The 14,005-nt window shown below is 43.0% G+C and overlaps 3 protein-coding genes across 3 annotated transcripts; 1 reads left to right on the top strand and 2 right to left on the bottom strand.

The window, feature by feature from the left end:
• Positions 1-6,603: 6,603 nt before the first annotated feature.
• On the bottom strand, positions 6,604-7,781 carry LOC128710203 (peptide methionine sulfoxide reductase-like). Its single transcript, XM_053805246.1, has 4 exons — positions 7,770-7,781; positions 7,488-7,690; positions 7,138-7,398; positions 6,604-6,838 (listed from the first exon to the last, which is right to left on the bottom strand). The coding sequence occupies exons 1-4, from the start codon at positions 7,779-7,781 to the stop codon at positions 6,604-6,606; spliced, it is 711 nt and encodes a 236-aa protein (XP_053661221.1).
• A 659-nt stretch (positions 7,782-8,440) lies between these two features.
• On the top strand, positions 8,441-9,618 carry LOC128709882 (peptide methionine sulfoxide reductase-like). Its single transcript, XM_053804918.1, has 4 exons — positions 8,441-8,452; positions 8,532-8,734; positions 8,824-9,084; positions 9,384-9,618. Exons 1-4 carry the CDS (start codon positions 8,441-8,443, stop codon positions 9,616-9,618), a joined length of 711 nt encoding a protein of 236 aa, XP_053660893.1.
• A 2,440-nt stretch (positions 9,619-12,058) lies between these two features.
• On the bottom strand, positions 12,059-12,768 carry LOC128707383 (gonadal protein gdl). Its single transcript, XM_053802336.1, has 3 exons — positions 12,626-12,768; positions 12,398-12,558; positions 12,059-12,336 (listed from the first exon to the last, which is right to left on the bottom strand). The coding sequence occupies exons 1-3, from the start codon at positions 12,766-12,768 to the stop codon at positions 12,059-12,061; spliced, it is 582 nt and encodes a 193-aa protein (XP_053658311.1).
• Between the last annotated feature and the right edge of the window lie 1,237 nt (positions 12,769-14,005).

Raw genomic sequence — 14,005 nt, forward strand, 5'->3', positions numbered from 1 at the left:
CTAGTGCTAGTGCTGCTCTGTATGTGTGCCTCGGCATCGTGGGAAATAATACCAGAAGCATCTAGTACCGTGTGTTGGGATGTAACATTATGCGATTCTCCTGTGCTACACCTCTCATCGTGTAATTGTAACTGGTTACAGATGCGCAATCTATTACACAGTTACATCGGCGTGTAACGAAGTTTTCTCTTTACAAAGTTTTGCGCGATCGTAAAAAGCAGCAACCTTGGTATGGCACAAATGTTTCGGTAAGCGTAAAATGTGTTTCAGGGTTCAGGCTCCGGTCACGTCTTGTTATGACAACAAGAAGATTATAATCATACAAAAAAACGGAGAAAACGGGCCGGAAGCATACTTCAAGGGCACGGCATGGGAAAAGTAATGTTTTTGCGTGCACTATTAGTTTGACTCTCTATGGGCTTGTTTCATCCTGCTTGCTTCCGTTCTAGAGAATGAGTCAACCTCCATGGCTTAGCAGCTGTAAAACGACTCGCAATGTCGAACTGTGTATTGGTAATATATTTGCAATAGACCATAGTTTCGTCCACTTCACACACGTTATTTGGAACGAACTGTAAATATTTTTATAATTACCAAACAATGATTGTTCCGCAATGACACATTTTCGATCCGAGTATTCGTACTACTTCGCACACTTTTCAAGCAAACGCCACAGGAAAACGTCTTTCGATCTCGCTGAACAACTCGCTATTGAGTTCAATGTTTATGCGACCACGATCGCAGCTCATTCGTAAACGCGTGTACAACTACATAGACAGGTGTTCACTACTATATATATACACACACACGCTTTCCAACAGCTTCGCACTGCACGCCGTTGACATACCTTTTTAATCCAATATACAACGAAGGAGGGGATGAAACCACCCGACGCTGGAAACACATTTTCATTTGTTGCGTGTTGCTTCAGCTTTTCCCCATGCGCAGTGGAGAAAAGAGTCATGTTACGACAAAAAAATGATACGTTTTTCAGTCTACTTTTGATTCTAAAAAAATCTTTTAGCCCAACTCGTTTGTGAGCGCGATAACACTATGAACTCCGAGATGAAAAAAAAAAAAACACATTAATTGCCTGTGCCACATTTTTGGTTATTTGGAATGTTAGCACGTGTAGCAGGTTTAGGAGAGAAATTAGGATATTTTCAACGTGCCGACCACTGCTTGGCCCATTAACACGCACCCAAAAACGACGATATTTTTCGAATTCCCACGATAAATGCTAAAAAGGTCTATCCTTGATGAGTATTTTTTGTCTCAAAACGGCTAACGAAATAGGTCCTTAACCAGCGCTCCATTGAACGTAAGTAACCTTGATGAATGAACTACAGCTGAACTATGCTCTTTATTACAAGGCTAAGGCCGGCCCTCTATCTGGCATAAAAAGTAAAACAGTCAAAGGTACGCTTCATGCCGCAAAAACGCCAAGACACGAGGTCATGCGGTTCCAGAGCCACAGAAGACGTAAGCCGGGTCAGTTATGCAGCATTGCATAGAATAGTTGTTTTTTTCAATATGTTTAATACATCAATACGGTCAGGCCGTCTGCAGTAAAATTAAGAAAAAACAAAACAAATATAAAACCTTTCAAAACGAAATATGTTCAAACAAAATGCATAGTAATGATTCAGTTGTTGTCTATTGTCAAACAGATTAGTGAGACGCGCTTACGACACGTTTTACGTGCATCTATCGTGTAAAAGCAGTTAGCACAGTTTTATATTCTAGGACTTACCATAAATGTTGCACGATGAGAATTCGCCAATTGCATGAATGTTTCCTGAGCATATTTCTTTTGCATATAGTCTATTTCTGCTACTTCTGGTAAGCTATGTAGTTATGGTTGGATTCTGTAGGCCTGGCTAATATATCAGTGATGTGCCGGTAGACGAATAATGCACTGCTTTGTACGACTTTCGTTGTTTAAATTTATATGCCATTCTGTATAGTGGTGAATGAAACATATTGTTTTGAGATTCGTAAATGTGATGTAAACATTTTCTTAAATAATTGGCAGGCATGGTTAAAAAGGCAGAGAACTAACTGCACTCGTCCTTAGTGCTGTCCCCAATGGTGTCGTGGACAAAGTACGATACCGCCGTGCGCTGTATCGTCGACGTTTAGTTGTCCGAAGTAAATTCCCAATGCCATCGTTACTGCCATCAATATGACTGTCAGAAGCGAAATAAAGAAGCTCATGGCTCAGTTTTAGCATCTGTAGAAAAAGAGAGATAGATAAAATGGAATGATTTATTTCATCATAATTACAATACGGTTGAAAGGGATGAAAACATTAAAAAGAATCGGAAAGGCATTAAAATATTAAAACTAATTAAATATCTTATTAACGAATATCGCATTTGTATACGAGCACCGATCACCGATTTAACATTTCTGTTTACAGTGCCTAAATCTTCCAGCTAGGGACAACAGCTTGGTGCCCCTGTTAAATAAAAGAAGAAGAACAACTCCTCTCTCATTTATCGCGTAGTAGTTCTGGTCTTCCAGCCGGTTACACATCACAATAGTGATATACCCATAGACTAATCCCATGGTCGCAAGGGTCGTCTAGCTTTGGAAAAGAGTAAAATGATATCCTGTAATGCATGTTTCTTTAACGTTGCACTGGTCATTCGTGCAACACAGAAACAGCATCTGGAATAGTAAACAAGAACTTTTTTTTTGTACCAAGTAAAGATGACATCAACGTTTCCAACATAGGAAACAGGTGGTACGGGGGGATTACCCATCGATACCAACTGTCAATACTCCATTGGAATTGTAATGTCTCGTCGAATGGAAATATCTATTTGCTCTAAATGATTCTACTTTCCAATATGTATATACCTTCCATAATCTTTCGCACTTCTTCTTGCATTAACGCCATGTAATAGACAGCAAAGCCAGTACTAATGGCGATAAAAATTAAGCTGCAAAAAAACGGAAGCGAAAAGAATTGATGAGTGGCGAGAAGGATTAATTAAATATGAAATAACTACAGTACGATGATTGTTGCACAGTGACACATTTTCGATCCACACAATTTGCACACTTTTCACGCAAATGACGCAGAAAACGTCAGTCAAGAAATGCCGCACAACTCACGTTTATGCGATCGCAGCTCTTTGGCAAACGAGCGCACAACTACATAGACAATAGTTCACTACTACATAACTATGCTTTCAACGCAACATAACTAAAGGGGGGGATGATTCCACCCCACGTTGCAAACACATTTCTAGTTGCATGAGCATTTCAACCTACATTTGTTGTTAACAAAAGATAATTATATTCATGATTTATGAAATAATTGTACGGTTATATCTCTTGATGCTGTACATCTTTCGCATTCCCATGATAAATGCTGTACTACACAAATATTGTTCTGTATTTGTACCAAACATTCAAAAAAATGGGTTCTTTACCCGCATTCTAATAAAAAGAAAAAGCCTTAACGAGCTACGAACTGCAAGGCTTCTGTTTGTCCTAACAATAACTTGCATTGTATTGACTATTTTCGAATGGAATAGTGAGTCACGCTGGCACATGTATCGTTCGCATCACACCGTATGTAGCTTATTCGTTATAAAATTAAAACAGTTCAAAATTCTGGGACTTACCAGTAACTCTCCAATTGGTTGAATGTTTCCTGAGCACATAGCACTACAGAAAGTCTGTTTCCGCTACTTCTGGTAAGCTGTGTAATTATGGCTGCAGTTTAGTAGCCTGAGTAGACGATTAAAGCACTGTTTTGTATGACTAACTTTCGTTTAAATTTATGTGTCGTTGTGTATATTAGCACGTTAAAATATTGTATCGAGATTCATAAATATTATGTAAATATTTTCGGTTGAATTTAGCTTCATATAAATAGGCAATAAACTAGTTGAACTTCTCCTTAATGCTATCCTTAATGGAGTCGCCAGTTTTGTGGACAAAGTCCGACACGTTCGGGGCTGTATCGTCGACGTTCAGCAACCCGAAGTAAATTCCCAATGCGACCGCTACGGCCACCAATATGAAGACCGTCAGAAGCGAAATGAACACGCTCATGGCGCATTGGCAGCAGCTGAAACGAAAAGGGAGACGGACAAAATTATATTACAAAATCATTCATCATTACAAAATGACATTCATCGTAAATAGCCTTGAAGCTCATTGGAGCCACTGTAGCCACGAACAACAGTACTGCGCTTTAAAGCAGCGACTTTACACACGATTTGGTATCATTGATAGTAATGATTACAGAAGAATTATGTACGAGCCCTTGTCAGCCCTCGTATTACCACGTACAACATTTAGTTTAATGAATCATTATTACGTGATAAGCGATGCTGCGCAACAAATGAGCAAAGCAGTAACTGTTTGCCACACACTTTACTTACCAACAGACACATGTTCCAGCAATGCACTTGCACATTTTGTGAAGGAATGAGATTGGGGTGCGGTTTGGATAGAAATACGAAGATTTATCGTACACTAATCGTGTTGTAACGTTCTGGAACTTGAGCAGCTCTGTTCTGTTTGGCCAATTGCGAATGAAAAGTAAACAACAATGCAAAAGAGTTTGACAGCTGAACTTCCCAGCTGTCAAAGCAGAGTCTCTGCTAGCTGATGGGATACGGAGGTTTATGTTTAGTTAATACAAGAACCCCGTTGGGGCGCAAGGTAACATATCAGACGTTAGAATATGATGTTGGAGTGTGTGTTTCGACTGACCAGTAGCAGTATGTGTGCAGTTGTCCAAATATATATGGATACCGGTCAATTTCTGCTAGCTCCATCGCATGCTGGCGAAGGTGTCGAAATAAACAAAAAAAAAAAAAAACAAATTTGTTTAATAAATGGAATACTTCATTAAAAATATTTTGCATTGCCAATATTCAAACGTTTCCCAAGGTCATTGATTGCAGGTAATATTAAAACACCACTTATGTATTACATATCAAAATAAAGCTCTCGTTTCGCCCTTTCCAAAAAGCCTACTTTCACTTCAGTTCGCCCACTGGAACTGGGTGAAATTGGGGCTGGAAAAATAATTTGAATGAAATTCGCCTTCGCACTCGATTCGCGTGCCCGCCGTTATCATCATCACGAGCAAGGTATTGCCCCGACAGCGACGGGAAGTCTTGAATCACCGCCAAGCATTGCGCGACAAGCGCGCCAGACGCAGGAATGGGAGAATCAACAGCGAGACGAACCACGCCGGCAATTACACATGCGCACGAGCTACATTTGGCCCAGAGCTGAGCGATGTTGATCTTGAACGGCCGCCCGATTCTTTGCGAGCATTTGGAGGCGTTCCGAATGTAAGAGAATCCCAAATTCTTACGGGAACCGATGCTACATTGTGTCTTCACCGTAAGCAAAGCATGAAGGATCAAAGAACAGGTGCTCTGTGGGAACGAACGGACGGACGGGGAGTTTTCTACGACGCAATAAGATCGTCTAGAGTGAATTGGCGAAACATTTCTTTTCGTCAATTTTGATTGGCTTTGATTATGTCAAGAAGATGGGTCCATCTTCTATTGTCCCGATCTCCTAACTGCCAATGCCACCCATTGCCCCAGCCGCCCATCTTCAACGACCGACTCCGTCATCGCGCTCAACGCTTTTGTTTGTGTTCAAACTTCACACTACGATCGCTCCAACACTAACATACCTTACGTGCACAGTCTTAATTGGGCCGACGGACACAAGAGCGCACAGCTGGCACCACCCGAGATAACCTTCTCCGCACTTATCTCGAGGAAATTTTGCAAATCATCTTATTTTTCTATCCCATTTTCGTGACGTCCAATTGTGCAATAACGACCATACGATCACTCCGTATCCTGCAGGAGTCTATCGTTTGCTTTATGTCAATCTCATCATTAAGCACCGTTTAAACAACTTCCAGAAATAAATTTGCTATTCCTTCACGCCCTTGAATTATCAGTGAAAGATGATACATTTGGGAGAACTCATTGTTTATGTACATGATTTGTGTTGCTGATAACATGACGTACTCTTCTGTTATCTTGGCGCTATTATTTTGACCAGAAGCGTGAAATGCACAGGCATCAAAAAGCTCTTTTGAGGTCATCACACCATACGACTTGAGAGAGTTGAAGGCCATCAAGGATGAGATTTGCAAGGGCAAGAAGTTTATTCCGTTAGCATGCAATGGTTGAGGCTTATCGTGTAGAATCAAATAATCTCATCAGCTCATTTGGAGCTCCATTTTAACAACTTCAATCGATTAAGAACACGGGAGATGTAAATTGTGTTAAGAAGTATCCCTTCAGGACTTCGTTTTTTTATTGGCTTATTTTATTATCTTATTGCTACCGGCTGTGTTAGCAGGCAACACCCAGCACAACACGTTTCACTTGTTATCAGTATAAGTATAAACTAACATCACTTGTACAATCGCATCGTAGATCGATTCATGTAATCTATCCGTGTTCCAATTTCTGAACGTAATAACGATAACGCTTTATAAAACCGTTATCAGCCGTGAGAGGAGCAATCAACAGGATCTCTCACCCCCCGGGCCGAGAATGCATCGTATACATTGTGCCATCGCATCTGTTCCCAAATGCTTCAGCAGAAAATGCCACCGCCTTCGTTCTGGATGACGTACTCCCGGACGTACTGCGTCTGGTCCTTGCTCAAACCCAACAGCTCGGCCTCCTCTTCGAACTGCTTCAGTCCAGACACTCCGATAAGGTATCCGTTCAGACGTGCGGCCACGTGCGACGTGTACAGCAACTCCGCTGTCAGTCCGATGCCCTTGGCCAGATCGGTGTGACCCTGCAGGCGGTACTTTTGGTGGTAGCTGTTCGAGAAAAGGAGGAACAGAATCGTCAAACATAAATATCTTGTGCGGGTACTGAAGGTAAAGCTGAGAGCGTTGCAATCGGAACGGGGTAGCTTTCTTCTAACGCATGCCAAACGAAAGCCCTTCCGCCGTAGTATTGGTGATTTCGCTCTATGCATGTCGAACGCAGTTTGTTTAATGTTGGTGCCGTTTCCCGCACCGTTGCCATAGAAACCGCGCTGACAGTGAACTTGTGCGGCTCAAGTGTATGGCCTTGAAAGTTGAACGGTCTTGCGTAGCACACTGATGATACTCACTTTTCGGCTGGATAGAAGGTTCCTGCCCGGGCAATTTCGGTGATGATCTGCTCCGGGGCCCGCTTGATCTGCTCGTGCGTTCGGCTTTCTTCCGCTATCTGCCGTTGCTCCTCGGTGTGGTAGAGAATCAGCGACATGTACTGGCGCTTCATGCGCGTTGTCAAACCGTACTCGTGATTGTTCCAAAACAAATCCAGCAGATCGTTGTAGCTGATCTTCTCCGGATCGTAGTCAATCTCGATCACCTCCGTGTGGTCTCCCCTGTTCCGTGGGAACAAACATTGTACACTCACATTAACACCACCGATGGATCGCGAATTCGAAAGTGATGTAGTGCAGATTGTACTTACATTTTCTTATACGCTGGAGACTCGGTGGTACCTCCGGCATAGCCGACGCGTGTACGCAGAACGCCTTTGGTGGCCCCGAACAGAGAGTCACAGCCCCAAAAGCAACCCATTCCGAAGGTAGCTTTCTCAAACGGAGTGTCTAGCTGGTGCAGTGGTTGTTGGGGAATGTTCTCCAGCCGCTCGGCCTGATTGTTGACGTGTTCCTGCAGGAGATCAGATTTGGGTTGATCGGGGTTAGTGACAATGGAGTCGAATACCAGAGCTCAAGTCGATTCAACTTACCGTAGCTACCATGTTGAGCTGTTATGGCAAAGAAGATTTGCTAGTGCTGAAATGTGTGCCAAACGGTCGTACGATCGCTCGGTACAAGCAGTGAGATGTTTTTGATGCCCTCGACTCTCGCGAGGGAGATTTATATATGGCCCGCTCAGTTGTGTGTGCAAACCGGTCCGTTTGCATTACACACACAACGTACTGCTCAGTATCGTGATAAGGTCGTCTGTATCACTACACAATCCTGTGTTAAATAGTAGCGTGAATGTATTGCTTCAGAAAGTATGCGTGCCAGTTCTATGCTGTTCTCACTTGCATAAAGTTCGCACATGAAATGTGATTGTTAATCATTTCATTGCAGTTAAATTGTCATCGCCGTTTAGTTTATTCGTTTGGCTTTAATCTGAAATGGATTGGCAAGTTGCTGAGCATAGACGAAAAGGTATGTATTCTCCACACACACACTGCTCCTCTATTATTGTTCGCACAAGTATTTGCAGTACGTTGTGTGTGTACTGCAAGCGGACCGGTTTGCACACACAACGGAGCGGGCCATATATAAATCTCCCTCGCGAGAGTCGAGGGCATCAAAAACATCTCACTGCTTGTACCGAGCGATCGTACGACCGTTTGGCACACATTTCAGCACTAGCAAATCTTCTTTGCCATAACAGCTCAACATGGTAGCTACGGTAAGTTGAATCGACTTGAGCTCTGGTATTCGACTCCATTGTCACTAACCCCGATCAACCCAAATCTGATCTCCTGCAGGAACACGTCAACAATCAGGCCGAGCGGCTGGAGAACATTCCCCAACAACCACTGCACCAGCTAGACACTCCGTTTGAGAAAGCTACCTTCGGAATGGGTTGCTTTTGGGGCTGTGACTCTCTGTTCGGGGCCACCAAAGGCGTTCTGCGTACACGCGTCGGCTATGCCGGAGGTACCACCGAGTCTCCAGCGTATAAGAAAATGTAAGTACAATCTGCACTACATCACTTTCGAATTCGCGATCCATCGGTGGTGTTAATGTGAGTGTACAATGTTTGTTCCCACGGAACAGGGGAGACCACACGGAGGTGATCGAGATTGACTACGATCCGGAGAAGATCAGCTACAACGATCTGCTGGATTTGTTTTGGAACAATCACGAGTACGGTTTGACAACGCGCATGAAGCGCCAGTACATGTCGCTGATTCTCTACCACACCGAGGAGCAACGGCAGATAGCGGAAGAAAGCCGAACGCACGAGCAGATCAAGCGGGCCCCGGAGCAGATCATCACCGAAATTGCCCGGGCAGGAACCTTCTATCCAGCCGAAAAGTGAGTATCATCAGTGTGCTACGCAAGACCGTTCAACTTTCAAGGCCATACACTTGAGCCGCACAAGTTCACTGTCAGCGCGGTTTCTATGGCAACGGTGCGGGAAACGGCACCAACATTAAACAAACTGCGTTCGACATGCATAGAGCGAAATCACCAATACTACGGCGGAAGGGCTTTCGTTTGGCATGCGTTAGAAGAAAGCTACCCCGTTCCGATTGCAATGCTCTCAGCTTTACCTTCAGTACCAGCACAAGATATTTATGTTTGACGATTCTGTTCCTCCTTTTCTCGAACAGCTACCACCAAAAGTACCGCCTGCAGGGTCACACCGATCTGGCCAAGGGCATCGGACTGACAGCGGAGTTGCTGCACACGTCGCACGTGGCCGCACGTCTTAACGGATACCTTATCGGAGTGTCTGGACTGAAGCAGTTCGAAGAGGAGGCCGAGCTGCTGGGTTTGAGCAAGGACCAGACGCAGTACGTCCGGGAGTACGTCATCCAGAACGAAGGCGGTGGCATTTTCTGCTGAAGCATTTGGGAACAGATGCGATGGCACAATGTATACGATGCATTCTCGGCCCGGGGGGTGAGAGATCCTGTTGATTGCTCCTCTCACGGCTGATAACGGTTTTATAAAGCGTTATCGTTATTACGTTCAGAAATTGGAACACGGATAGATTAGATGAATCGATCTACGATGCGATTGTACAAGTGATATTAGTTTATACTTATACTGATAACAAGTGAAACGTGTTGTGCTGGGTGTTGCCTGCTAACACAGTCCGTAGCAATAAGATAATAAAATAAGCCAATAAAATAACGAAGTCCTGAAGGGATACTTCTTAACACAATTTACATCTCCCGTGTTCTTGATCGATTGAAGTTGTTAAAATGGAGCTCCAAATGAGCTGATGAGATTATTTGATTCTGTACGACAAGCCTTAACCATTGATTGCTAACGGAATAAACTTCACGCCCTTGCAAATCTCATCCTTGATGGCCTTCAACTCTCTCAAGTCGTATGGTGTGATGACCCCAAAAGAGCTTTTTGATGCCTGTGCATTTCACGCTTCTGGTCAAAATAATAGCGCCAAGATAACAGAAGAGTACGTCATGTTATCAGCAACACAAATCATGTACATAAACAATGAGTTCTCCCAAATGTATCATCTTTCACTGATAATTCAAGGGCGTGAAGGAATAGCAAATTTATTTCTGGAAGTTGTTTAAACGGTGCTTAATGATGAGATTGACATAAAGCAAACGATAGACTCCTGCAGGATACGGAGTGATCGTATGGTCGTTATTGCACAATTGGACGTCACGAAAATGGGATAGAAAAATAAGATGATTTGCAAAATTTCCTCGAGATAAGTGCGGAGAAGGTTATCTCGGGTGGTGCCAGCTGTGCGCTCTTGTGTCCGTCGGCCCAATTAAGACTGTGCACGTAAGGTATGTTAGTGTTGGAGCGATCGTAGTGTAAAGTTTGAACGTGTGCACCACACAAACGAAAGCGTTGAGCGCGATGACGGAGTCGGTCGTTGAAAATGGGCGGCTGGGGGCAATGGGTGGCATTGGCAGTTAGGAGATCGGGAGAATAGAAGATGGACCCATCTTCTTGAGATAATCAAAGCCAATCAAAATTGACGAAAAGAAATGTTTCGCCAATTCACTCTAGACGATCTTATTGCGTCGTAGAAAACTCCCCGTCCGTCCGTTCGTTCCCACAGGGCACCTGTTCTTTGATCCTTCATGCTTTGCTTACGGGGAAGACACAATGTAGCATCGGTTCCTGTAAGAATTTGGGATTCTCTTACATTCGAAACGCCTCCAAATGCTCGCAAAGAATCGGGCGGCCGTTCAAGATCAACATCGCTCAGCTCTGGGCCAAATGTAGCTCGTGCGCATGTGTAATTGCCGGCGTGGTTCGTCTCGCTGTTGATTCTCCCATCCCTGCGTCTGGCGCGCTTGTCGCGCAATGCTTGGCGGTGATTCAAGACTTCCCGTCGCTGTCGGGGCAATACCTTGCTCGTGATGATGATAACGGCGGGCACGCGAATCGAGTGCGAAGGCGAATTTCATTCAAATTATTTTTCCAGCCCCAATTTCACCCAGTTCCAGTGGGCGGACTGAAGTGAAAGTAGGCTTTTTGGAAAGGGCGAAACGAGAGCTTTATTTTGATATAATTTTTGGAACGATGTTTAGTTTGCGCCATTTATTTTATTTTCTTCAGTCTTTTTACAATCAAAGCATCAAATCAATCGAGATGCGATTTGTGTGAAGATATTAATATAATTTGAATTTTTATCTAAAGTGCATGCTATTCAAGTCTCAGAAATTACATTAATATTGCCTGTAAGACTGTATGGTGGTTTGATGGCAATATTTGTCTAATTATATTTTTTATATATAATGGTTTTAAAAATACACTGTGCTCTAAGCGTTCGGTCAATGACCTAATCCTATCAGCATGAGGAGCAAGACATGTGTAGCGTAATATTATGCGCAGCGCGTATTGTTGATACTCATCATCATAGTATCAGCTGGCCCTAAGGAATTTCAAACGCACTAAACATCTGAATATTAACAACGACAACTTCGAACGTAATGCAAATTTATAAACAATTGCGCATTTATGTGTATTCCGACACCTGTGCCAACACGTGACGGAACTTAGCATAAACTAGCCGGCTGTTTCATAAACACAACTACTCACACACAACCACTAGTGGAATGTGTACAAGCTTGGTACGTAATGGATGTTCACCACCACAAGCTCGTTGCTTTTCATCGATACACGCACACCAGTGCACATATGCTTCTAACGTCTGAAACAACTTCCCTTGCGCCCTTTTTGGGTGGTTGTACGTGCTAAACATAACGTGTGTTACTTTTACCTGTTCGCTGCGCAGCTTTGGTGATTTGATTCTGTTCAGTACGCGCAACAATTATTCAGGTTCTTCCGAATGCTATTTGTGGGACTCGAATTTAATCCTGCTAAGTCGCAGAATGAAGTCCAATAAATACATCTGGATTTTAATCTCCTTCGGATTGTCTGTTACGTAGAAGCCAGGCACTCCGGCCTTCTCAAGGGTGGATTGTTGATCTTTGACTTTCTGATCTAGATGTAGCACTAGCTTCATATCGGTTTCTTTCATATTTTTCCCATGCTTAATTTTCATCAGCGCAATAATGTGCTCCAGTTCTTCGGGATCCTGTATTTTAGTCTCCCATTGTTTCACCTCCACTGAAATAAAGAGCAACAGATGATTCTCCGAAGCACCTTTGCTGTCTTCGAGTTAACCTACGCTGATGGTCATTCTCCACTTTCTCTCGCACTTGCATCAAATGAGCCTCGGTTACATGCTGAATCTCCATTAATCCTTTAACGATTTCAAAGATTGTGTCGTTTAGCAAGGAATTTGCCAGACCGACTAACAGGTCGTAAGATATTCTCATCTGGTATTGTCTAGCAAAGGAATAGCAAGGTCAGTCATTGCATTGTTGAGGTTGAACATTTTATAGAATACACTTACTCAGGCAAATCATTGTGCATTTTCTTCAGATGCTCCAGCAAGAAATAAAGCTTTCTTTGGAGATATTCCTGATTGCTAAAGGGATCTACCAGGTTGTCGGTTGCTGGTTCCGAGTTTGTTTCTACGACTGTTGAATCTTCCATCCTTTTGCTGTTTTCAGTGTTAATAAACAACAACAATTCAAACCAGCTGTGTTGACACTTTAAGATCACAGTGGAGAAATTAATGGTCAAATTTTTTTTTAAATCGACCCAATTAACAAAAAAAATGTCCAAAATTTACCAGCGACAAACGAACAAATGTTCGTAAAGGGCGCAGTTCAATGTTCATGATGCAGTTCAAAATAAAGAGGCTCACTATGTAATTCATCATAACAGGCAAATAACGTTCGGATGGTCCTTGTTATTGGCTGGGCGTCGTTAAAATAATTTACTTTTCATCTGTTTTCCAGAATACCTTACAGTGGGTAAGGACTATTTATATCGTAATTCATATCGCATACCACATACAGAGACTGACCTTGAGACACCTACAGAACAAATTAAATGCGCTCCTTGTTTATCCTCTCAGCTTTCCCGTACCTGTTATGCGATGGGTAGAAGATAGGCTGTCTAAACTCTGTACATCTTGATGTACTGTCTATAACGACCTATCCCAGGGTATAATTCTTTGGCAATGGGTACACGAGACGTTTTTCGTTTTCTTTTTGTTGTGAATATTATACAGGTGCCAGAATTCTAAAATGTACCTCGTACTGGGTTTCTCCTGAAATGGATATGAACTTCGTTGGGTGTACCGAGGTTATTTTCGAAAGAAACTCGATCGTTTTGTTCAGTACATAAAATCAGGCAAACGAGCACGGTCGGTCCCGGGATAACATGGAACTGGTAGAGTGGATAAGTGCAATCGTTGTAACAATAGTGATTAAAATTTCTTGGACGTTACGACAAACAATGGTATCCTTGTATGAGGAACAGCCTGAAAATGAGGATCCATCGTATTCCATCGCACGAGAAATGGCAGAACACGAAATTGGACATTTAGAACAGTCGCAGGAAAGTGAAACAGAAAATGGTCCTCGTGCTGTGTTTGTAACGTCAACTCCAGTGTTGGTGAGTGGTTCTACCAACATGCATGCCGCTACGATGGAATCGAGTAACTGCTCTGCAATCTTCGAATTGGATCCAGTGGAATTTCAAAAATCTACGAGCAAAGCCAGAAAAGGCTATGAAATAGACCACGATTTACTTAGGCAGTTCGATCATATATATATTCCAAAGGAGCCCGTTCAGTTATCGCCAGAAACGATGAAGAAATATCAACATATCTATAGTAAACAGCCGAACAACCAGAGGAAACAGTTGCGGATTTAAATAAACA

The sequence above is a fragment of the Anopheles marshallii genome, chromosome 2 (genome assembly GCF_943734725.1).
Source record: "Anopheles marshallii chromosome 2, idAnoMarsDA_429_01, whole genome shotgun sequence".
NCBI classification, from domain to species: Eukaryota; Metazoa; Arthropoda; class Insecta; order Diptera; family Culicidae; genus Anopheles; species Anopheles marshallii.

What these genes read in the sequence shown, in the direction of transcription:
- LOC128710203 (XM_053805246.1), bottom strand. An exon ending in TCTCCAGCGTATAAGAAAAT is followed by an intron (nt 7,399 to 7,487) that starts GTAAGTACAATC and finishes CCCACGGAACAG; the next exon opens with GGGAGACCACACGGAGGTGA. An exon ending in ACCTTCTATCCAGCCGAAAA is followed by an intron (nt 6,839 to 7,137) that starts GTGAGTATCATC and finishes TTTCTCGAACAG; the next exon opens with CTACCACCAAAAGTACCGCC.
- LOC128709882 (XM_053804918.1), top strand. An exon ending in TCTCCAGCGTATAAGAAAAT is followed by an intron (nt 8,735 to 8,823) that starts GTAAGTACAATC and finishes CCCACGGAACAG; the next exon opens with GGGAGACCACACGGAGGTGA. An exon ending in ACCTTCTATCCAGCCGAAAA is followed by an intron (nt 9,085 to 9,383) that starts GTGAGTATCATC and finishes TTTCTCGAACAG; the next exon opens with CTACCACCAAAAGTACCGCC.
- LOC128707383 (XM_053802336.1), bottom strand. Translation starts at nt 12,768, where the DNA reads ATGGAAGATTCAACAGTCGTAGAAACAAACTCGGAACCAGCAACCGAC. An exon ending in ATGCACAATGATTTGCCTGA is followed by an intron (nt 12,559 to 12,625) that starts GTAAGTGTATTC and finishes TTCCTTTGCTAG; the next exon opens with ACAATACCAGATGAGAATAT. An exon ending in AGTGGAGAATGACCATCAGC is followed by an intron (nt 12,337 to 12,397) that starts GTAGGTTAACTC and finishes TCTTTATTTCAG; the next exon opens with TGGAGGTGAAACAATGGGAG.